Here is a 25,079-nt window from a genome sequence, read left to right on the forward strand (position 1 = left end):
CCCACCCCAATTTTGGGAAAATATTTTTCTTGTAGTCCTGTCTGGAAGTTCTGCATGGTATATGAAATTGTGTTAGGGGCACTAATTTCTTACTGAACAAACATGTAAAAATTAATTCAAAACATATTTCTGTGGAAACATTATTAAATATTACCAGTGATTATCCTTTTCCAAGAAAATGACAGTATGACTGTTCAGGATCAAATAACAAAAGATTGCCTCACCCAAGCATAAGAAAGTATAAATCACAATGTTTTGTTTGCTTTTATCCTGGTCTAGCTTCTTGTCACGCATACACATCATACATCTCTTGCATTTCTAAGACTGAGAACATTCAAATACAGAAGAAAATTTAAAGAAGCTTAATTCCATTTATCTTAAATATTTTGCTGAATTTTTAAAAAAATACTTTACCTTTGAAAATGCAACAATTTTCAAAGAGATGGTTGCTAAGTACAAGGAGTTCATTACAAAATCCATAAGGTTCCACCAATCATGAATGTAGTCCTGTAGTCCACCATCCCACATCTGTTTAATTTCACCCCAGATAAAACCTGTAAATAGAACATAATTCATTAAGCATGAATATTCAATAAAAAAGGCTGTGACTATTCTAGACACTTATTTCACAATAGATTGATTCTCCTTACATTAATTATAAAAGGAAGGTGGATAAGTGCTCTAAATTACACATCTAGTTAAGTGAAATTTTATCTTCCCGTTAATTTTTCTGGAATTAATTTGTCAAGCAAAACAAAAAAATCATCTGCTTGTACAAGGCAATTTCTCTGGCTTTAGTCAATCTTTTCCCCATTCTACTTATCTTAATAAGTACAAAAAGAGTCTTAAAACTAGCCAACTTTGTCCTTGGTATCTGCTGCCATATATCATAAACTAGAAAGTTTATGACTGCAGGAGTCAATCCACCACACTAATTTTTTTCAGTTGGAACTCACACAATAAGTAAAAGAATTTCTATTGTAGCTGAACCGAAGTCTCCCTTTTGCATAGGAAAGAGTAGTTTCTTCAGTGGAATATTTTTTCTTGATTCCTTTCTTTGGGACATGAAAAAATGAGAACTTTTCAGGTGTGCAGAGCATGCATTGTGCTGGACACAAAATGATACAGAAATATTAAATCCCCCTGGGAGATTTTGCAAGTTGTCTGACATGAACTTGGCATAACAGCTCTAGAAACAACTGTGTAGGGATTCTTTAATGCTATAAACATTAAAACATATCTGAAGAAGATATGTCACATTATTGCATAATATAGTACAATAAAGCAGTATGGAACATTCAGATGCATATTTTATATTATTATCTACAGAGCTTTTTTGATAAAAATAGTAATAGAACTTTCAATTTTTCACAGCTCATTATGTTCTTAAAGAAATTTCTTACTTTTGTCCTCATTAAAGGAACAAAATTCACCACAAAAGGGAGCAATCTCTCAGATACAGAGGTTGAGAACTGTTAATTCAACATGGCTTTTCTCCATCTGCTTATCACGCGTCCCTTTAGAAAATATAGAACAAATTTCCTGCAGGAGACTGTAGAGTCCTGCATCACTCTAAGGTTCAAGGGCCTAATTGACCTTGAACCTTATATGTGTTGTCTCAATGGTCTTCTAGTTGACTTCATGGAAAACTTATGTCTTCTCTCAAACATCATACCTAACAAGTAATTTCTGGTCTATTCTTGTTGTGCCAGGTAGTTTATTGAGTTACTTGGAAGGTAGGAGGGGATAGATGGGAGGAGTACAATTTCATTTTGCAATGTTTCGGCTTGAGTCTTTCTGTCTCCTGACTGCTTTCAAAAGGAAAGGTTCCCTTCCTCACTACTTTCTCCCCTCAAACCTGAGCCACATATTCCCATATTGTTTCTGCATGCCATCATCAGTAATCACAAGCCTCAGGAGTATCTGAATCATCTGATTGGTCCAGCAACTTTGATTTTATAAAAGTTAAAATAATATTTTAATTATTTTAAATTATAGGACCAGGCTGATTATAACTTTAACTTTAGGTTATCTGATAAAACTAATATACAAAATATAGCACTGTTAAGAAGCTAACATTTATTTTCAAGCTACAATCAATTGTGATGCGTCACAGTGAGGAAACAGTTGAACATTACCACACGGCAGGGGTCAATATCCACAATGTCTACTGCTGCTGTTGACTGTCCAAGTGCCATCACAAAGTGAACATACCTTCACAGAGTTACCAGGCAGACTCCTAACTGCCAGCCTGTTTCAGCCTGTGAAATGGCTTAACCACTTACTCTTCAAAGAGTTGGTCACTCCTGACACGCATTATGAACATGATGACAGCAGGGAAGGTTGCCCCTTTCCTCTACAGTTCCCTCCAACCTGCAACATGCAGTACGTGTACTTGCAAATATCCCTGCTTGCTCTTCCATTAACTTTTAGGCATAACATGTTAAGCATCATCAGGTCATCAAAGCAGATGTTTTGTGGGCTGCAATATACCACTCACATTCCAGACACTCTCTAAATCATGCCTGTTCCACCTGCAGAATGTCAAATAAAAATCAGCATTGTGCCACAGGAGCCTGAGGGGCCTGAGGAGACCTGGCTCCAGGCTCAGAGACCAACACAGTGTAACATGGATATGGCCCCTAAGCCTCAGTGTTAGAGAACAGTTCCTTGCTCTTTTTTTATTTTATAATACAGATGTAGCCCCAGGATCTTGACACTGGGAAGACTGCTATGGCACAGAAAGCAGACAGTTGCATTGATAGAAGAACTTCAAATAAAAAGGCTTTACAGAAATAAACACACACATTCATAGAATTAATTACTCTTTTGTAATTCATCACAGTTAAGCATTTCCTTTGAAGCATGCTTTAAAAACAGAGCAGAAATAGCTTGGGATGATTAATAAGATGAATACTTAAGTGGGAGGCTGTAGGTTCATTGAAGTCTTCTGCCAAGATATTCCATGATTCACAACCAGCCAAAGATGTGAGCTGACACAAACGCAACAGGGCTAGTCCCTGCAATACTGTTGCTCAGCATTATATGCTTTGATAGCACTGCCTAAAATATAATAGAATTATATACAGATTGAAAAAGAAATGCTGACTAATGCTTCTGCATTTGATCTGTTTTGTGAGTGAAAAGCCAGGCTGTTTTTCCAAGCACTTCCTGGGCTACAGAAAATGAAACATAATTGTAAAGTTGACGTTAGAGAAATACAGACCTATTACAGAACAGTGGAAGAAAGTATATGGCTATTGTAAATTTGATCATTTTGAGTTAGAAACAGAACTAATCTGAACTACCAGCAACATTGAAGTCATTTGGCAGCTGAAACTTCTGAGTATACTTTGACATTGTAATGGTGGTGGTTCTAAACTTTTTCTTTGTTCAGGACATCTTTTATGTTCATCCTGATGCAGGGCTTGTTCCTTTCAAGCAAATGATAATGGAAAACTGGAAATCCTACATTTTGTTGGCTGCAATGGAGATGTAATAGTTTAGTCTTTTTTGCCAGATAACGCATCTAAGTGCAAACTCCAGATATATAAATACAGTTACTGAGATCTTATGGGACTTCAGAGAACTGGAAGCTAGGTGGACTGATGAGTGCTACATTTCTGTCAGACACAGTCCATGTATGCACAGTAGAGCTTCCCAAACTTTTGCCAAGGCAATCTCACCCTGACATGATGAGCACCGAGATCAGTCCTTGCAGGTACCAGATCTCTATGGTGAGGTATCCTGAGAGGTGCTCAGCAGGAGCAATGAATGCTGCAAGAAGTAGGATCTCTTGGGTTCTGTAAATCCTCCCAAGTGTGCCTGAATGATTATCCTAGAAAAGTGTACTCTCAAATTCTGAAGCCTTTCAGCTTCAGCAAAGATGAAGACTTCTCTAAGGCCTGGTGAGCTTACATGATGGAGCTATTCTGAGCAACAAACCTCAGGGATTCCCAGTTGTGCTATTTAAGATTAATCTGGTCACATAGCCAGACGTCTTGAAAGCTTGTTTTAGATCGTAACGGTATCTTTTTGCAAGCAGGTGGAGGGAAAGTAAGTCAGCTTTTATCATCACAGGGTCTGATACAATATGCCAATTTCTTCTATCACATTCATTGGGAGAATAAGGAATAGGCTAGGAAAATCTATGTTTTTGGGGGAGGGTTAACTAAAAAAGATATCCAGAGACCAAGGCAGCATTGTCTCTGTGATGGTGCACACTTCCCTTTTCTATTTAGAAGATTTATGGATAGCTGGACACGACTTTATTATCTGAGGAGTCTTTTGGGTAATTCCAAAATATGAGCTGACATGACAGAAAAGGAGAAGACATGCAGTGACAAGACTGTCTAGTAGGTGCATTGTTACAGGTAAGAAAGAAATCTAGACTCCAGGCACTGTCTGCTTATTAATGTGCTAAAGCAGTAATGCTATCACATGGTGACAGAGCTCATGTCAGAGCTACGTGTTCAGCCGCAAGAAAAACGACGTTTCAACAAAGCAGGGGGAACATCAGCCTGCATACAGATACTAGGGAAAAACTGCTAAGACAAACCAGCCAAATACAAGGGGTAGATCTAAAAGCAAGAGCCTTTAAGCAATAAGGCTGGGGATAAGTTCATTGCCCAAAGATCTCTTTACCTCCTGGGAGGAAACAAGCATCTCCAAGGCAATACTCCTGTCACCTGCAAGTGGGTCATTCTTCAAATGAATTCTTCTGACTGAAAAGCAAGCTTTGTAGGATTGGCTGAATTAAACAAGATGTATTTCCAGTCTTGAAATCTCTCGATATTAGACATAGAAATGCCTTTGAAAACACGTGGGCCTACTTTTCTGTTCATAAAAGTAACAGCCTGTTGGCAAACCTTGCAACTTCGAGCAGAACAGCAGCTCTATACTCTTACAAATGTTCTCTGTCCCTTTGGGTAAGACTTTGGGTTAGACACAATACCTTTTCATGCAGGCTGGCAGATAACTTTCAGATGGTAAAAATTTTGCATCTATCCTGACTGATACATTATCAATTCATAGCTACCTAGACCTGTAATTTTACTCCTTAGGAACTCATATCTCATTCCCGTGCAAAAGAAACAAACAAAACCAAGTAACTGCCCTACAAAATCCATTCAAATGTGTATTAAGTTATAAGACAAAAAGTCTTAGTTACATCTTATCTAAATTCCTATCTCATACTGAATCTTGAGCAACTACAAAAATAATATTCCAGCAACTGTGGAAATTCACAAAAATGTTATACCATCTCCACAGCACTGCCTTTTGTTATAATTACGGTTAAATCTCACTGCAAATAATAACATCAAGATTTGTCAAAGAAATATATGAAACGCAGTATTCTGAACTATTTTTATTTTTAGAAAGATTTGTGGATCCCTAGCTAATTTCGGCCTTACCTTTCCCACAAAAGGTTGGTTGCTCTGTGTTATTTTTGTTCCTTACCATAAAGTGATGGGAAGCAAGAGGTTCCTCAGGGTCAATGTCTGCATGCCAAGTTCAACAACAATCTTTTAATATGTTTCTTAGAGAACATATTTTCACTGGACAGTGAAAACATTTAACTGATAAACTCAACTTTGCTCTACTATGTGATCTACAGATTTTCACAGATACAAGTGAGACAAGCTGCTAATGACCTAGAGCTCTCTGAAACAGAAAAGTCATTCCAGGGAATTCAGTGATTATTGATAGGACTTGAAATATCTCTTCTGGTTTACACCTGGGCTGATGAACTGAACTCTGCTGAAGGTAGAGGAATCCTGGAATAATTAATGGACTCCCAGTGTCTGAGGCACATTTTGTTAACAGAATACAACTATTTCAAAGGAACATGCACAAAATCAAGTGCACACTTTCTTCTTTCTCCTTAGTACAGGGAAATGACTGTCTGGGAGGGGAACAACTGTGCACAGTCTGCGGATCCTGTGTCAGGTGAGGCAAAGAGCTGGTAATGAGATGACCAGAGGAGCCATTTATGTCTCAGCTCTCTTCCCAGGATGATTATACTCAAGCAAGCCAAGTCTTGTAATTGCTGGTTTAAATTATCTGTGCACACAACTCAACACTGAGGATACTAGACATCTAACCTCAATTCACTCTTTGTCTTCAGTTTCTTATCTGTACAATTGAACTTAATTCCTTCCCCCACAGAAGCAGTGAAGATGGGTTTAGTAATGCCTCTGGAGTGCAGTGAAAAGGTAATGAACAATACAAGGATTACGGAGCATTTGAGCCTTTTGGATGAATTATACTCTAATTAGAGCTGGGAGTATTCAGTGCTAATTATGTACCAGCAGTGTGTTTACTCTTGTGTTCAAGGAAAAGTATAATTTCTAAGAAACAGTGATCAGCTGCAAATGAAACTGGTCTAAGCCTAGCATTATGAATTATGGTATTATATATAGATTTCATCCACTATAGAAGGGCAGGTGTAAATGGTTTGGACAATCAGCACTGAATAGCCCCTGAAATATTTATGACTTAGTCTCATCACCTAGTCCAATAGCATTGTTCAATTGCTTGAGTATTTATGCTGTAAGGCATCAATGTAAGTGGGATAGCTGCTCCCTAAACCCAGTAACTTTCGGAGAGTACCCACTATATTCAGACAACACACCTTCTTTCATAACTTAACCTGAATAGTAAAAAGTCTGGCTTTTGCAGTACTCCTATACATGCCAAAAGCAAATGTATGTAAGTAGCACTTTTTTTTTTTTTAAGCAGTCTTTTGAATTTCCTTTGCAAGATGTTCTGAAATGCAAATGAATTATAGTTCATCATTATAGTGGAAGATTAAAGGAGATTTAACCTTCTACATCTGTCTTAACATTGTTGGCCCTTCTTCTTCTCCTGTGGTGGTTTGTTTTGTTTTTTTGGGTTTTTTGTTTGGTTTTTTTTGCCTTTGTAAAACAGAGTTTTGACAAAGAATAGGAATATAAGCCAAGAAAAAAATTTTACTGTCCTGGATCATATGCAAAAAAAAATTTGTAACCCTGGATTGACTGTTATGTTCAATTGAGTGGGGTTCAACTGGCTAGTGGGGTTAATAAAAATCAAATTAGTCAAAGATGCTTATCCAATCCATCTCAGGTTAGTGCACCTATGCCTTCCACATGAGTGGACTGTAGTTGGTGATGGCGTAGTTGACACAATCTAGAAAAACATGAAAGATATAGTTTATTTTTTTTAATGCTTAAACAGTAGTACCTAGCACCATTTCAAATTCCCTTCATACCTGTCCTGGGTTCAACAGCAGCAGTCGTTAAACCATGACAATACCCAAGCTGGTCACCCCATGCATTGCCAAAAAAAGGTACAGGTTTTCTGTAGAGTATCATAGGTAGAACCTCTCTGTGAGTATATCAGTCATCAAAAATGGGACCAGGTGCCTCTTTGTAGGCACCTGAGTTGCTTTCTTTGTGTTTACTTTGATCTAATCTCTTAATTCATAACAATCAAACTAGCGAAATGTCTGAGTTTGGAGTAAGGGGCTATGGACAAGTACCTAAATACAGAGACAGAGTATGGAAATTCTGCACATTCTTGCTTTTGAACACTGCTCTACAGTAACGTTGTAGAGAGAAATTTAGCCAGCCAAAAGCATTGGTCAGTCCTTTCAGGTATTTTTTGCATAGGATTCAATAAATCTGAACATCCTTATTTTCTGCTTATAAATCTCTATTAAGCTCAACAGGTTTACATGAGGAGTACAGCATTCATAATTTTACTCATTATTATTTAATCTCCATGGTGTCATTGAAACTGTGACATGTATTTATCAAAATTCATTAAATACAAGTAATAGTTTCTTGCTTTTGCAAAAATATCGTGGAGAGGGTAAGGAGCAAGGCTTACATCCTAAATATTACCATAGACAGCCTTAATATACAAAGCAATATGTATCTGATATGTACAGTAATGCAATCTAATACTCATTAAAGTGTTGTATGTCCAAACACCTGCATGTTCTTTATCTTTGTAGCACTTACTACATTCTCTCTGTGTTGCTAGAATAATATAATGAAGATATTCTTATCAGGTAGTTAATAATAAGAAGTACACTTTTCAAGCATGCAAAAGGCTAAGATGCACAAAGGGATAGAAGACCTGCAGGCAGAATAAATGAATGTTTAGCTTGTCTGTGAAACACAGAAAGGCCTTTACAGCACTGCTGAAAAGCTCTGAGTCCTGCACAGAACACCACTGTATGTGCAGCTCTAGGCAAAGCCTGGAGTGGATATTTAGGGATACAGAAACTTCTCATCCCCTTCTCTCCTATTAACAGGCATGTAAGGATTTCAGCATCTCATTACTGAGGCTCTAAACTTCATATTTGGGAGGCTAGTCCCATGAAAGTGTTTAGACATGGAAATATTCTGTTATTCAATGTCTAAATTAAGTACATAGTACTGAAAGTAAAATTCACCATGCAAGAGACCTAAATTCCCCATAAATTGCATTTTATGCTCAATTTGAGTTTCAACTGCCTACCTGAGGTCTACAACCTACGAATACTGAGTGTTAAGAGAGCCTGTACAAGAGGAACAGCAGGAACTGGAAAAAGAAATGAGTATCAAACACTGCATCTTACCAGCACTGCCTGCCTCGGGGTTTCAGTTAGGTGTCTACATGAAACTGTGTTTCAGCATTCAAAACACCTTCCTTTCTTGAAATGTTTAAACTATATCCACCAAGAGTACTGTGAATGTTTGGCACTGAAGCTTTATGGCTAAAATTCATGCATGGGGAACAGGAAGCCTGCCTTTTTGCAGCCTGGGGGAAGACTGAACCTCTATCTCAGGAGAGTACTAGGGCAGGAATAACAGTGTGTGGGTGAAACATTCACCACTCCTGCTAAAAATGGGAGACAGGAAAACTTAAAAATGACAAAAAAACCCAAACCAACCCAAATAAACCAACAACAGGTGTCTTCAGCCTCCTTACTAAGGGCCCCTACTAGGAAGCAAAAGCATCAGAGCTAGGCTTTGCACACCCATTGCAAAGCCTAGCTCTGTTTTCTTTATCTTTTCTTTATAGGACTGTAGCATTAAATTGTGAAACATTTGAATGCTCAAGGAGCAAGCTCAGTGGGACTCATCTGAAACCAGGGCAGGGCAGGGCAGGGAAGGGAAGGGAAGTCTAATGGGGGTTATTAGTGCTGTTACCCTCTAATGAAATTGCTTCTTATAAATAATTGCAGCCAGACTTGTGTGAAAAGCATACATTGGAAGGACAAAAGGTAATGGTTGCACATTGTGGCATGAGATACTGCAACTACTACCAGGCAAAAAGTTTACCAGTCGCTAGACACAGGCACAAGTTGCTGAGAGAGGCAGTGGAATATCTGCCCTAGAGAAATTCAGGATTTGACTGGACAAGAACCTGAGCAATTTGGTCTATCTTTGTAGTTAGCCTGTGTTGAGCAGCAGTTTGGACTAAATGGCCTTGATTGGCAATTACGTGCATTATGCTTTTTCTGACCGAAGCTGTGTTCCAGCTTTGTCTGGGATTATTTTCCTCTTCTACACTATGTCACTGCTGATTACATACTGTTTAATCTCGCTGGCTGTATTATCCTTTATATCTGCTCCCTGGAACATGCCAATTTGTACTAACTGTATAATTTTAAATACAACGCTTTGTTGACCAAATTTAGAAGATGATGTGCAGTTTACTGGCCACCTCTATGATCACTTCATCTGAAGTGTCTTGCTGTGCCATGTGTTTGGATGTACATTGTGCAAAGTACTGACAAGACTGTACGCTCCCATACATCCCACCAGCAGTTTGCTGACCACAAATGTCTGCAGTTTGTGCAGTTCCCAAACATCCACATTCTCTATAGATTAACTTACTCCAACAGCATAAACCACTCTGACAGAAAGGATGTGGAATGCATTGTTAAAAGGTCCAGGAAGGCTGCATTCCTGCTCCAGGCAGTATTCTGAACAACATAGTTACAATGAACATTTAAAGATGCCCTTAAAAGAGCAAAAAACTCATCAAAACAAATTTGACTAATTTGACTTTTTGCTGCCACCACCCCAAAAAACTGGCAGGGAGCTTTTTAAATACATCTACTAAGAAAGCTTGGCTTTCTCCTCTAAATTTTGTAGCATTCCCTGGTGAACTAAATGCCCACTGTGAAGACATTCAGCATGGTCACTGATAGGTTTGAAGCTAGGGATTAGGGCAGAAGAACCAGTTTGACAAGTCTGTAGGGATCAGTATGATCTTTAGGTGAGCTGCAGTCAAGGCACAGAAAGGGTGAAGCTGAATATTGTTTGATTTCCCCTATGCATCACTGTTATCATGCTCAGAGGCCACTTAGACACTGGATAGGGAATTGATGATGGAAAATACTGCTCTTCCTGACTTTCCCCACCCCACCAAGTGGGGTTGTTTATTCTGTCTCATTTTCAGTGGTCATGGATTCTCAAATGTAGGAAACAGCCCTACATTTCTGTACTGTGAAGCATCTGGCAAACTTGGGAAATCTGAATTGACAGCTAATAAAAAGAACAAAATTAATTCTCCTTACCAGCAAAAGCATTTCTTATTTGTTTAAATGCAAGGACAGGAGATTCTGACTCTTCTTACTGAGAGATTTTTTCACAGCTGTTTTTTAATGCTGTAACATTAGCCTTGTTATACTGACTTATTGTTCCACAGATAATCACCACATACTGTAACACCACTTGTGTAATCATCTAATCATGTAACAGACTAAATTAATGCAAAAGGTTCCTTAGGAGACTTTTTAAATGTAAAGTCGATAGTCTCCATGGAAATGTGGACCAACACAGGTTTTTCCTCTGAGCCTCCTACTCTAGTGACATGTTTAATATGTGCTAATCATGCACTTTCAGCCTTCTTTTACGCAGTAGTAGGCAAATATTAATTACTGTTTGATCGTTGGAGAGTTTAGATTGTTATGGACAATCTTGCAATTTGTAAGTTCTATGAAATATACTTATGCTGAAATTCATGTTGATGAGAAGCCTGGAAAGTAGAGCTCCTCTTCCTCTCTTCATTTTAAGGGAGGTAGCTATTAAAATGCAAACTACATGCAGAGCTATTTGAAATAAGAAAAAAGAAACAAAGAATTCTATTATTTAAAATGTTAATGATTTTGACGTGCTGTAGCTGCACCAGGATAACCTTTTGCTTTGGGAAAAGGGTTTACTTGGTCATGTTTCCAATTTCAAAGAAAAACTGTTACCCTAGAGCCGCATTAATTTTGTCTCAGACATCAACAATTTTCATCTACATCCAGAAGATTCAAAGATGTATCTATGTACCCCAACTTTAGGCTGCCTTGTGTAATTCAAGAGTGCTACTTTTACTCTTTTTAAGGATACTGCTTAACTGTACAGTTTGAAGAGATGAGATCACAGACTAAATTGTGGACTGGAAAATAACCTTATCTTGTTGATAAGGACTTCATAATACTGTTTAGTTTATTAAAAGGTTACTAGACCACAATTTGTATGTATTTCAATATGAAAACAGCAAACAGGAGGGTTTCACCAATATTCACTGAATCAAAAAAAAACCTTCAATGATGAGGACAATTTAGGAACCTAATGAATTGCCTGAGATTATGATGAATTAATCTGTTGCCTTATTATTTGGATGGGCTAAAGCACTGCAGCAACCAAAGTCTGAAAGCTAATCCCAGCAAATATGAAACTGGAACTGCAAGAAACCACTAATCAGGGACCACTAGAGAGCAGTGTATAAAATACACTGGTTTAGATGCAAGAGAGTTTGGAAGGCACAGCTTCTCCAAACATTGCAGTTTAGATTAAGCACAAGCTATCTGAACACACGGTATCTGACTATTGATCTTTATTCATGGTCATATCTGTTTATGCAAGTAGTTCCCTTGATTTAACCTGTACTACTTGCAGAGGAAGGACTTATTCAGCACAGGCAGTACTGGTGTAATCTGGCTATATAAGTCTATACTGCAAATATTAATGCTGCTTTTAGAAATGATAGTAATCTTGCTAGTCATAATTCTCAGGGTTAATGGCTTCTTCAAACAAGTGCTTTGGGATACTGAGTTTTTTAAACCCTTTCCTAAGTAAACAACAGTGTCAGAGGTTGAGGGCAATGGGGGTTCTTCCTCTTCCCACAGCATGTTTTCTGGAAAGGAGTTGATAACCAAAATTTTACAACTGATTTTAGCTAAAACTAGCCCTTGTCCTTCTCAAACTGTGCCTTTTCTCTGGGCTCTAATTTCTTTCTTTAAAAAGATAGATTAATAATAAAACCCACTATGGCATGTCAAGGTCTATGTGTCAACATATGTTCTTATTATCTTTCAGCCTCTGGATACTGTGAAAGCTGGATAGATACTGACCACCTACTATCTTGGAAGGCTGGGCAGAAAGGCTCCTAATATCTCCTCTGGGCAGAAAGGCTCCTAATATCTCCTCTGGGCATGGGACAGCACAGAAAAGCCCCCTGCTCCTCCTCAGCACTGTAGCATTGATTTCTAAGTAAGTAATGTATCAAGCTGATGATTTTTATATTGGTTTCTTACTTCTCGATTGTACAAAACTGGGAAAATTTACTGGAGAGATTTTATTTTTTAGTATTTAAATGTGAATGTCACTTACTGAAGTTAGTCTGACTTGTCTGTAGGAAATGTCATTCCAAGCGGCCTGTGAGATTAATTAATTCCTTTGCAATATTACTACCTATTGGCTTTTAAAATATTAGTAGCAATATTCACCCAGAGAAGGACAACACACCTCACAGTAAAGCTGGTGGTGAGGACTGGTTTATGCTGTGTCAAAACCAGACACTTAGAATAATCAGAAAAATTTCTGGCCTGGAGAAAACAGATATTAAAGAGAATATAAATATGTATGTTTCAGGGTACTGTTTAATCACAGGAAGGAACCCCTGGTATCTTTTATTTTGCCTACTGTAATATATCAGGTGGTGACACCGGATTATTAAAGCCTTCCCAAGTTGTCTACTATTTTCGCTAGGTAGTGGAGGAGATGGACAATTTGCCTGTTTTCGTAGGTCAACAGTCTTCCTGCCTCAAGAATACTTGGCAAAACCATAGAGGTCAAAACACTTTTCATTGTATTTTCTTTAGTAATACATTTACCCAGGACCCACGGTAATATCATCCACTCGACGATGGTTGGTGGCGGTCCCTGCATGCTCAAGTCTGACCTGTCAATGTGCTGAGAAGCAAGCAACAGCAGGAACAGAAAAGTCAAGTAGGATGCAGTATGGCAGATAAATTTGATAAATGGCTTTCTGATGAACAGCCCTAATGGGCTTTTGGGAGCTATCAGGTAGCACACAGAGAAGACGGGGAAAAGGAGTCCTATCACAACACATGTCAACATCTTCACAGCCCAGTGTCGCCTCCTCCATCCAGGGAACTCGTCGTACCAGCGGGATGCGAGCAGCTGCTGGCAGTTGGGCTGAGCAACAAACTACGGAGAAAAGAAAGGAAGAAGGTCAGTTCTTTTTTACCTCTGTAAAGTTATTTCCATGCTACGTATCTTACAATAAGCAACTTTTGGAGAGAGATTTAAAAAAAACCCACCATCATCTGTGCAAGCTCATTCGTACTGATAATACCAGTAAGACAGGGCTGGGTCAGCCTGCCCTTCTTTCAATTTCAAATGTATAGTAAAAAGCCATCAAAAGTCACTTTTCACAATAAAACTTGACTTCCCTGTCAGTTCAGTTCAAGGAGCCAACTGACTGTAAAACACATGTACCTCAAAAGCTGATTTCACTGAAAACCTGGTAAGATATTTAATATTTGTAAGATAGCTTTTCAAAGAAGCTTTCAGGGGTTTATGTCATAGTTTTATTTTATCACTAGTTCTTACTTTATCCAATGCTTTATTTTATAAAGGGGCATATAGTAGCAGCATGCTAGACTTGACATAAGAGATATAGAATGTAAGCGACATATGCATCAAAGAGAACCAGAATAGTAGCATTTTGCTAAAAAGGATTTTTCTTACATTATTATGGTGGGTTGGCCTTAGCTAGATGCCAGGTACCCACCAAAGCCACTCTGTCACTCCTGTCATCAGCAGCACAGGGGAGAGAAAATATAAAAAAAGTCTCGTGGGTCAAGATAAGTACAGGGAGAGATCACTCAGTAGTTACCATCATAGGTAAAACAGACTTGACTTGCAAAAGTTGATTTAATTTATTGCCAATCAAATCTGAGTAGCATAATGAGAAACAAACCCAAATCTTAAAACCATTTCCCTTCACCACCCTTCTTCTTGGGTTCAGTTTCACTCCCAGTTTTCTCTACCACCTCCCTACTTCCAGTGGGAATGGGGGTTGTGGTCAGTTCATCACATATCTCTGCTGCTCCTCCTTCCTCAGGGGAGGACTCCTCACACTTTTCCCCTATTTCAGCATGGTGTCCCTTCCACAGGAGGCAGTCCTCCAGGAACTTCTCCAACATGAGTCCTTCCCATGGGCTGCGGTTCTTAATGAACTGATCCAGAGTGGGTCCCTTCCATGGGTGCAGTCATAGAATTATAAAATCATAGTACCATAGAATAGTTAGGGTTGTTTTTCATGTGCCTTAGCATGCTTTCCAGGAGAATCTGCTCCAAGATTTTGTCATACACAGATGTAAGACTGTCCTTCAGGAACGGACTGCTTCAACATGGGTCCCCACAGGGTCAGAAGTCCTGCAGCAAACCTGCTCCAGTGTGGGCTCCTCTCTCCATGGTGCCACAGCTCCTGCCAGGAGCCTGCTCTAGCACAGGCTTCCCACAGGGTCACAGTCTCCTTCAGGCATCCCCATGATCCAGCATTGGGTCCTCCCTGGGCTGCATGTGGCTATCTGCTCCACCATGGACCTCCCTGGGCTGCAGGTGGATATCTGCTCCACCATGGGCCTCCATGGGCTGCAGGAGTACAACCTGCCTCACCATGGGCTGCAGGGGAATCTCTGCTCCAGCACCTGGAGCACCTGCTCTCCTCCTTCTTCATTGGCCTTGGTTTCTGCAGAGCTGTTGCTCTCACAGTTCTTACCTCTCACTCCTCTTTCCAGCTGCAATTGCTGTTGAGCATTTTCCTCCCCTTCTTCAATATGCTATCCCAGAGGCGCTGCTATTGTCACTGTTGGGCTCGGCCATGGCCAGCAGTTGGTCCACTTAGAGCAAGTAGTTTCAGATTTGAATTCTAATCAAATGAACCCAGTTTGGGATTTTATATTGTTTTGATAATACTTATAAACACAGAAGCCAAGTTCCTTGTGGGGAATTATAGCTGACTTTTAAAACAGTTTTTGAAAACACTGGGATTACTACTGGTAGAAAATGTTATTTAGTTTGGAATGAAATGAGAGATTCTACATATGTCTGGATCTTGTCACAAGTCTTAACCTGAGCCAAGTTCAAACCTGGTGTATGTTAATGGAACACCACTGTCGTTAGCAGAGACATGAGACACTAATGCTGAGGCTGCCTCTGACTGTTGTGAAAGACAAGAAAATGTACTCATACCATAAGCATCTTGAAAACAGTCTTAAAGAATAGTTACAGTGTTCTTTTCTATCAGGAAAATGCATCTGCAAGGTTTCATTTTGTTTGTTTCAAGATGTGTTTGGAATATTTCAGTATACAGTTAGAACAGATGTCTTCAAAGTTATGTTTATGCCCAGTTTTTAACAGGGATCTCCCTAAAAAAAAAAATTCACCTCAATTTGCTTAGATAGGCACAGATCAGTGCTTTGCTTAACTAGTGAAAAAATATGACTCTTAGATTAATTCCTGAGTAAAATATTTCTTTTTTTTTTGCCCGAGTTGTCCGATCGATGTTTGGTTCCCCTTCTTTGTATCTTGTTACATATCCTCTCACCTAGAAGTAATCAGTTCCTAAGCAAAAATAGAAATACTCTGTGACATTAATTTGCCAATTCTACATTGTCTATGCCAAAATCTTTTCACTCTAATACATTTTTTTCCTTAATTGTAGATACTACATTCTGAGGTATTCAAAGTATCTTTTGTACTGTCAGAATTACGTTGTATGTTATTTGACTTTGACATTGTCTCCCTATAATTAGCAATCAGCAAGTTTATATTTTCACATTACAATTGCTTCCAATAGATTCCAGAATTCTGTAATTATATGAAGGATTTTGCTATGATTACTCCTGGTTGCACATCTTTAGCTCCTTCATAGAGTCTGGCCATCTAAAAATGTTTTGGCATTCATTCTCTTAGTTGTCCTGCTTGGAACTGGTTCTTCCCTGAGTCTGGTGAAGATCAGTAATTATTCACAGTGCAAAAAAAAAAAAAAAATCCAGTATAAATAATAGCAGAACCTGATTCTAGTGATATCTAAGCATATACATAGCCCAGAATTTAGCTTTCACTCCTGATTAAACCTGACATTTAGTTTTTCTGTAATACATATCCTTCAATCAATAGAAATGAAGACGAAATAACAGGGGCAATACTATTAACTATATATGTTCTTTATAGAAATACTTTTGTAAAATTATTTTTAATACATATCAACAGAATAACTGAAGTCAGTTCTTCACTGTAGCACAGTATTACCTTCAAGTATTTGTTTCATTCTATTAGCAAATATGCAAAGAAATAAAAAAAATCCCCACTGTAACAGAGTGCTCATTTTTACACTTAAAAAAGTCTAATAAAATCTGAGGTCCAAGTTGAATCCCCAATCTGAGATCAGTAGGTGGTTTAGTATATGTTACACAGAGAAAGATGTGATTTGTCATCTAGAAATGAAAGCTGACAAAGGAAAATTATTTCCTTTTTGGCTTTCGTAGAAGTTATGCTCTAACATAAAACTATCCTCAATACCACTCACTAGCAGGGGAATATTAAAAATCTTTCTGGGAGGAGGCAGCAAAAGAAAATGGTTATCATAAACTTTCTTAGTAAAACTTTTTTAAAATCATGGCCAGAGTCTCTGTTGTGTTGGTTTTTATTGCCATTACAGCCAAACTGGTAGGAAATGTTAGCTCTAAGGTCTGATGCTTTGTCACACACATATACCAATGGTTGTGCTCCAGTTCAACAAGAATTAAGCTAAATTACTTTTTATTTCTCTAGAACATTTTACTTTTCATATTTTACACATTTTCCCAGATATTTAATGAAACCCCAAGCTCTTCTAGTTATTTTAACTTCAAATTTAGTTATCAAAATTCTCTATCTTCTGGTTGTGAAAGCATATTTGTTTGGCCCTAATGACAGATTCAAGTCCCAACCTCATTAAGCAGACTCCTAAATATGGTAGATTGTTTCTCCCCTTAGAGACATCATTGTATATTCTTTTCTGTATCTTACCCCAAAGAATACATTTGTGGATTTTGGCACTCATTCTGTGAGGTCTGGCTCATTAAGAAAAATAACATTTAATTGCAATTTAAATGCTTTAATGCTATTGACTGGATCAGCACTACATTTTCCTTTCTAAAAGCTAGAGACTATGTTCTGGACTCCTTTGGGTATAGTTTTACTGCCTGTTTTCTGCCTCAGGACAGAAACCCTGATTCTTGTGCCAATTACTGTGAATCTTCTCATGTTCATCCTCTCTAAGTCTAGTGGCAAAAGGAGCAAATCATCATAACCATGATTCTTACTGGACCCAAATCACTGGATCAACTGTTGCTCATCTCTGTCTGCAGGTGTGTCATTTGGGATCAGAACACCAGAGAACACCAGCTTGTATATCATCAGGACAACCTCCTTCAGATGAGGTCCCTATAGAAAAATAAATTCACAGCATAGATGCCTTCATCATAAAATCCAGATTTTACACTGCTCTCACCAAGAATAGCATAAAATGTCATTTTTTAGAATTGTAATTATCCTATTGTTTAACTCCAAATATGAGGAGGAACAAAATAAAAGAAAAAGAAAACATAAAAGTGAAGACTGAAATGCTTCATTAAAAGGATTAATGAACATTATTACAAAAAATGACATTTCAGTTTGTAATTTTAACATTTAAAATTTCCTTTTGCCACATCAATACAAGCAGAAGCTCTTTGATTCATTGCTCCTTCTCACTAAAATGAATCAGAACAGAGAAAACTATTAAATATCTATGAAATAAGTCAAGATTTATCTATAATTGCAGTGATTCTGATTAATTGCTTAGAAAAGGCAACGGCAACTGAAACTAGAATGCAGTTCTTTGGAATCAGCTATGCATGAATAGCCTTGTTAGACTTCCCAGTGGTAAAGTGAATCAGTTTTTGGGTTTGGGGATGAGCATGTAAAACAGCTCCCAACTTCAGGACTGGGATGCTGGTGTACTACTTCTGGTTCCCATTCTGGGTGAGTACTAGATTCACTGCAATACAAACCAGTTTTGTAGGGGAAAACAACTAAAGAACCCCTGCAGGTATCTGCAGAGATAATAAACATGGAACTTGCTTCTATTATATTGGATCCCTGTTTTTCCACACCTAGCTGGTGTATTTCCATGCATAGCAAACAAAAAATATGACTGATATTTGTATGCTAAGTCCTGCACTTGGGACAGAAAAACCCTGTGCAACAGCACAGGGTGGGATTCACCATTTAGAAAGTAGCTTTGTGGAAAAGACCTGGTGAAACTGGTAAGCAAGAAGCTGATTATGACTGGGCCCATGCAGTACGCAAGTATAGCCTTCTCTTTGGCACTTGTGAGACTACATGTGGAGTGTTGTGTCCTGTTTTGGGTCCCTCATTACAACAGAGGTATGAGCAAACTGGAATCCATCAGGACACCTCCAGGAGGTTACAGGGCTACCTCACTGATGTACAGGGACAGAAGAAAGGAGTTGGGTGTACTCACTTGAAGAGACTCATAGTGGGAACTCACAGTTATCTTACACAAATGAAAGGCAGGGTATGGATAGAAGCAGGCTTTTCTCAGTACCGCAATGAAAGGATGAGGGTGATCATAAGCTGCATCAAAGGAAGTTCTAGTTTGATCTAAGGAAAATATTCATCCTCATTGAGAGTAGTTAAGCACTGGCACAGTTTATCCAGAACAGATGCAGAATCTTCATTCCTGTAATTATCCAAAACTTGGCTGGGCAATTTTCTTAGCAACCTGATTCAGTGTTAGCCCAGTTTTAACAAGGAGGTTGGACTAAATAATCTTGAGACATACCTTTCAACCAAGTATTTTTTATGATCCTACAAACTTACTGCATTAAACAATAAGTGTATTTTGGTGCAGCAACATTTTTATGAAGAGCCATGGTAATTGTCTTTATGCGTTTGAATTTATTTATTTAGGTTTGAATTACTTCTCTATGAATACAAGGTATTACCAGATCTTTTTCACCATTGGTTATTCCCTTTGAAAAAAGGGAGAGCTTGTCTCTCTCATATCACTGAACCAAAGTTTTGCCAAACAACAAATTTTTGCCATTTCAACTGTTCCAAACATTTGTGCTATAATAATCTAGGCATCATGTGTGAGGGAAAAGACATAACAGTCAAAATATTTGCTTAAGTCTCTGTCACTTCAATCTTATTGTTCCCATAGCAGTCTTCAGATATCTCTGACACCAAGTTTGCTGTCTGCACCAACGGCTTCTACAAAATAAACTAACTAACTGATAAGAGAGTAGTGGCTGATCATTCTCCCAGTATTCATTCTAACATGGAATAAATTGAAACTATAAACACATTTTGTTTATAATCTCAAAAGTTCAAGTTCATTTTAGGACATTAAAATCAATATATATTCTAAGCAACTTCTTCAAGTAGAAATCACATGCATTGTTCATAGCATACAGATCCTGTAAATCATGCTATCAACTCAAACTGACTTGGAAACAAATAGCCACTTGAGTAAAGAGTAGTCTGTTGTCAGCCCCAGGGGCTGCAAAAGCAAAAACCTGACACCTCTGGACCAGTGAGCAGTTACCAGTAGCAAGTTTCTTACATCGAAGCTGGTTTTGTGTTCTGTATTGGTAAGGCTTCTAAGCATTAACTGGTAAGCCAGAAGTGGTTAGGATCTAAGTTAGTTACAATCCCACTACATGACAGAATCAATGAATTCTCTCACATCCAGCTCATTGTACCATTTTGTCCACTTTTGTAGCTGCCATGTTGCCAGAAAGAAAAGTAACAAATTAATAAACCAACCTTTCAAAATTTATGAGGGAGCTGCAAATATGTTGAAAGCAACTGAAACACAGAACGCAGCATGAGTTTAATTGGCAAAAAATTATCTGGGAAAAGATCTGAGTAGGTAAGGAAGCAAATAGAAAAGCTAGATTCTTCCTCTGGGCATTGTTTGATCATCTGAGAGACCACCCTGTTCCTCATTTGTGCAGTTTGTTGCAGAGGCCAAACAAGGAAGAGACATTCTTAGCTTCATTTTCCCTTATTGAACGTCCTTTCAGATTTGAGCAGGATATTAAGCTTTGTGGAAGAAACCTGACTACAGAATTTTTCCTTTTTTTTTTTTTTTCCCCCTCCATTTTGAGGCTCTTTGCCTGTTTCTGTGAAGAGAAACCTAGGAGCATATCAGTGGGTTTTTTTTCCGTAAAAGTAATGGTAATCACCTTCCATTAGCACCAGGAAAATTTAGGTTTCCCTTTGCTAGCTTAGCTCTACAAGGTACCATCCTGCATCCCAATGTAAATAATGGAAATGATCATAACAGTTCTTGACTCCAAGCTTATGCTGTTCTAGCCAAGTGATATGATAGCCAACAGCAGAGTCATGTTGATCTCCAAGGTTTCCCACTGTCTTTATAAGTGACTGTTTATTATGTGAAGCTTGTGTAGAACTGAAGATGCCAAAGTTCCCCAAAATCAGTGTAAATCCAGTTTTTGGAAAGCATAAGACTCATCAGAAGGCTAACTGAAAACAAAATAAGAGGGATGAGGGAAAAATAAAAACACAGCGTGATTACAAAGGCATTCAAATGAAATAAAGCAATAAACTGCATATTTTTCTCTTGAATGTTCTCTATTAACATGTTGTAGGGAGGTCTGACTTTGTACTTTCATTAATACTTAGGACAGAATGTATATAGTCAATCTGCTTTTCTCTTCAAATACTTTATTTTTTTTCATCTTTAAGTTTCTCTTCTTTAATTTGGCTGTGCTTTTATCTGAGAATGTTAAAGGCTGAGAAATCAGATTAATCACCCAGTTCCTGCATAAAAACTAAGCTGAAATGATAGGTCTTTGGCAGTGATGCTCAATGAGCATTATTGTGTGACCATTTGCAAAACAATGCATGTGAGACTGTACAGATGCATCAATTCTATCAGTCAAGTGTGGCCTTCATGAACCTTCTTTCTGGCCTTCAGAGATGATGTTTTTCAATTTTTTCATTATCTTTACAATCCACCTTTCTTCCCAGTTTTCCCTTAAATGAGTTCAGAGGCACTGCTCTTGAATGGTCAGTTGACAGTCACTGTGTACAGCTTCTGTGGTTTAAACACAGAATATGAATCTCAGAAAGAATTGCAAGGAGTATATTACTTGCTCAGAAGCCTTGCTCTCTGAAAGAATTACTTAAGAATAGTTTGTGGTTGAAGAAAATTACCTTTTGTGAAAAAAACTAAGAAATACTGTGCTTTCCCATAATGGGAAAAGACCTACACCAGCTGTTAATAAAATTCTGTATACCCAGCATCTGCCAGCCTGGAGAAATGATGACAGGCTTTGGATAATTCCTTCCCCTTATGAAGCTCTGCTATTTGTGGCAAACCATAGTTTGGTATCTCATATGAAAACCTGGAGCTACTTTCAGTGGTCTCAAACAGAGATGTCTGAACATTATTGTTTTCTTTCATGGTGAAGAACCAGAGCAATGAAGGAATCAAGAAAGAGCCTTTTTTACTTGAGTTTTACATATGCATCACTTTTAGGGATGTTCAGGCTACACCCACACTGAAGAAATTAAACAGTGTCTGAGTCCGAGCACTGGACTCCTGTCATTCCCACTACCTATTCTCTCTTGCCCGGTTCTAGTTTTGGACTTTCCAGCCCCCTCTATGCAAGGTGAATCTACAACTTGCTGTAGCCTGTTTGTATAAAAATCCCTCAGTATCAGTTGGTTTTGGGATCAGCTGATGGTCTGCTTTCATTTAGCAGTACAGACAAAAACTCAAAGACGAGCTTCTTGCACAATATTTTACTGACTTATGTCATATATTTCTGTGTTAGACTGCTGTTTCTAAAATTTATTGCATGCTCCTAGACACTGGCTAACTCAGGAGATTTTGTTTGCCCAGCTTCCATCCATAGCTATTTCTTATAGAGATGAAGGCTCCATAACACATTGGCTTATAGTTCTATGTAAAGGAATACAGTTTATTTTAAAATATGGAGGAAAATGACCATTTGCAAGAAGCTGGAGGTGAAAGAAGCAAATGTGGAACGATATAAACAAAGGCTGTGTTTCAGTCCTTGAAGGTTTGAGGCTACATTCTTCCTCAACAAATCACAGACAATTTGTTCACTGACAGAGAAATACACCCTATAAGCTGTTGTGACTGTCTGCATAATGTGTGTGCCCTAGCTTCTGCTCCAGCAAGTCAGGAAGGGTACATTTCTAAGGAAGAGATGCTCTTTAATTCTTGTGAAAGATAGCTCATTGGTACTCTGAAGGAGTATTTTCTTTTGCTTCCTTTGCACTCTTCTGTGATGTTAAGCAAATGTATTCTGATCATATGCATGAAATGATGATTCTCTAAACTGAAATTTATTTGAAAATCAGACATAAGTTATAATTAAGAATAAAGAAACTTATTGTGTAATAACAATAAGTGAATACAGAGAAAAAAACCCAAGCAAACCTACAAAACTACTGAAGATCCTATGTGTTGTGCAGTTTAAATTTAGATTGCATGGGTACCTTTCCCATCCCTTGCATTTGTACATATCATACAGGCTTTAATGAAATCAGATGGCTGGAGGACTTCTGCCTTGACCCACAGGCAGGCTGGGTGATGTCTCCTGAGCTAAAGTCACGTTCAGTATCTTTTTTTCTCCACAATATCCAGCCTGCAGCTGTAAAGGTCTCATGCTAATACCATCAAATACTGCAGTCAGGGAAGCAGGACCTCTTCTTTACCAAACACCTCTGTCAAATTTATTCCCAAAATACACCCTTGCTGAAGTGATGATGGTGAGACCCCTGTTCCTTCCTATTACTTACCACTGCCTACTCTCTGCCAGTCAGCTCCAACCCTGACAGAAGATGTAGCGCTCCTGACTCCAGCCTCCATCAACATAACAAAAATCATGATTTCATCAGCATCCAAACACTTCAGTGAGACACAGAGAGGATGGCAGCCAAAACAATCCATACTTGGTAACTAAACTGTAATGTCAACTAAATTACATTGTAATTGTCCAGGGAAACAGTGGCAGCACTCTAAGTTCTAACTGTAAGCTCCTGTAGTGCATAATTTCAGAACTTCAAATATAACCCAACATCAGGGGGTTTAGTGGGAGATTTTAGAAACCCCAACAAGGGATCTGACTCACAACCCCCTTAAGTCTCTGTCCTTGGCAGCTCACAAAGGCAAAAAGTCACCTCCTGTTTTGAAAAGACTTGATGGCAGCTATATCTCACTACTTCTTTAGGGAAAAGTTCTTCCTTTTCTCAAGTACTGAACTTGCTGGACTTGTTAAAAACCCAACTTTAACATGGAAATTAAGGGAGGATAGAAGCCAAAGGACCAGAGGCTGAGATAATAATATTTATGTTTGTATGGGCAGAATATATGAGCAGTGTTATGACTACTGTCAATTTATATTAATTGCATTTATGCTCCCTTTGGATCCTCCTCAAGTTCTCCAACGCCACCATCTCAGTGGCCCTCCTCTGAACTTGCTCCAGTTTATTGATATATCTTTTGTGTTTTGGGACCCAAAGCTATAGTATAAAGATTTTATTGAATGAGTGCTGATTAAAGTGGGACAATCACCTACCTCAGTACACTACTTGTGTTCCTGTTAATACAGCCCAGGTTATGGTTATCCTTCTCTGCTGCTAGCCCTTGTTCAGCTGGAGGTCCTCACACTTCCAGCTCCTTTTCTGCATTGCAGCCAGGCAGGCAGTCCCCAGCCTGTGCCACTTAGGGGTTTCTTCCCTTCCAAGTTCAGGACTTTGCATTTACCCTTTCAGAATTTCATGAGGGTTCTGTCAGCCTGTTCCCCCTGCCTGTCTTGGTCTCTCTAAAAAGCAGCCCTGCCCCAAGCATATCAGCTGGTGTTTCTCACTTGGTGTTGTCTTCAAACTTCTCAAGACTTGATCTTCTCCTTGCAACACTGAAGAGTTTTTACTTGTCTTCAGCTGGAGTATGACCCATTAACCAAAACCGTTTAAGCCTGACCAACCAAGCCGCTTTTTACCTATCTTGTTCTTCCATCCAGAGTGTAACATTCTAACTTGGATAAAAAAATATAGTGATAAATAGTGTTGAAAGACTTGCTAAATTCAGGGTAAATGACATCTCTCTGGCCACAAATCTAGTTAGGGTCCAAGCTGTGTTTCTGTGGTCAGACATGTATACTCTAACTGAAAAAGCTGTAACTAAAAAAGCTGTAACAGAAAAGCAAGCCAGCTTAAAGCAATATAGTTATAAGTATTGATAAGATCTTGTTTAACCACCATTTCTACACTGTAATATGCAATGATTATACCTGGAAAGATCTGTCACTGAAAACAAAAAGTACTCCTACTCCCAGACTACTTTTTCCGAGGTTTAATACAGAGCAAAGCGCAATTTTTCACAGACAGGTTAGGAAGACCTAACCTTAATTTATGGTAATGAAAATTATGATCTCTCTTTCTTCAAGTGTGAATATGCTACTCACCTTTAATCTGACTTGACTGACTTATTTGCATTGAGAATAGGGCCACATGCAGTGAAAGAAAATATTTTTTCAGTGCAAATAAAACTTTGTCTTTTATTTCAAGATTTTGACTGATTTTGGAAAAGTTCACTACAGCTTTCCAGCTTTGGAAATAATGATGAAGAAATGGCTCAACGTAAGTGGAATCTTGCAGTCTGTCATAACTCTAATAACAGTT

General features: G+C 38.4%; 1 protein-coding gene across 1 annotated transcript in view; it reads right to left on the reverse strand.

The window, feature by feature from the left end:
- Positions 1 to 414: 414 nt before the first annotated feature.
- The window catches only part of LOC104402398 (short transient receptor potential channel 4), a gene marked incomplete at its 3' end in the record, with an annotated part of 58,900 nt that continues 34,235 nt past the window's right edge, over positions 415 to 25,079 (reverse strand). The window contains exons 3-4 of the mRNA XM_010010269.1: positions 13,148 to 13,484; positions 415 to 554 (exon numbers count right to left, since the gene is read on the reverse strand). Of these exons, the coding sequence (XP_010008571.1) occupies positions 415 to 554; positions 13,148 to 13,484 (477 nt within the window). The remainder of the gene's footprint in view (positions 555 to 13,147; positions 13,485 to 25,079) is intronic.

The sequence above is a fragment of the Nestor notabilis genome, unplaced genomic scaffold (genome assembly GCF_000696875.1).
Source record: "Nestor notabilis isolate BGI_N333 unplaced genomic scaffold, ASM69687v1 scaffold812, whole genome shotgun sequence".
In the NCBI taxonomy this organism is placed as follows: domain Eukaryota; kingdom Metazoa; phylum Chordata; class Aves; order Psittaciformes; family Psittacidae; genus Nestor; species Nestor notabilis.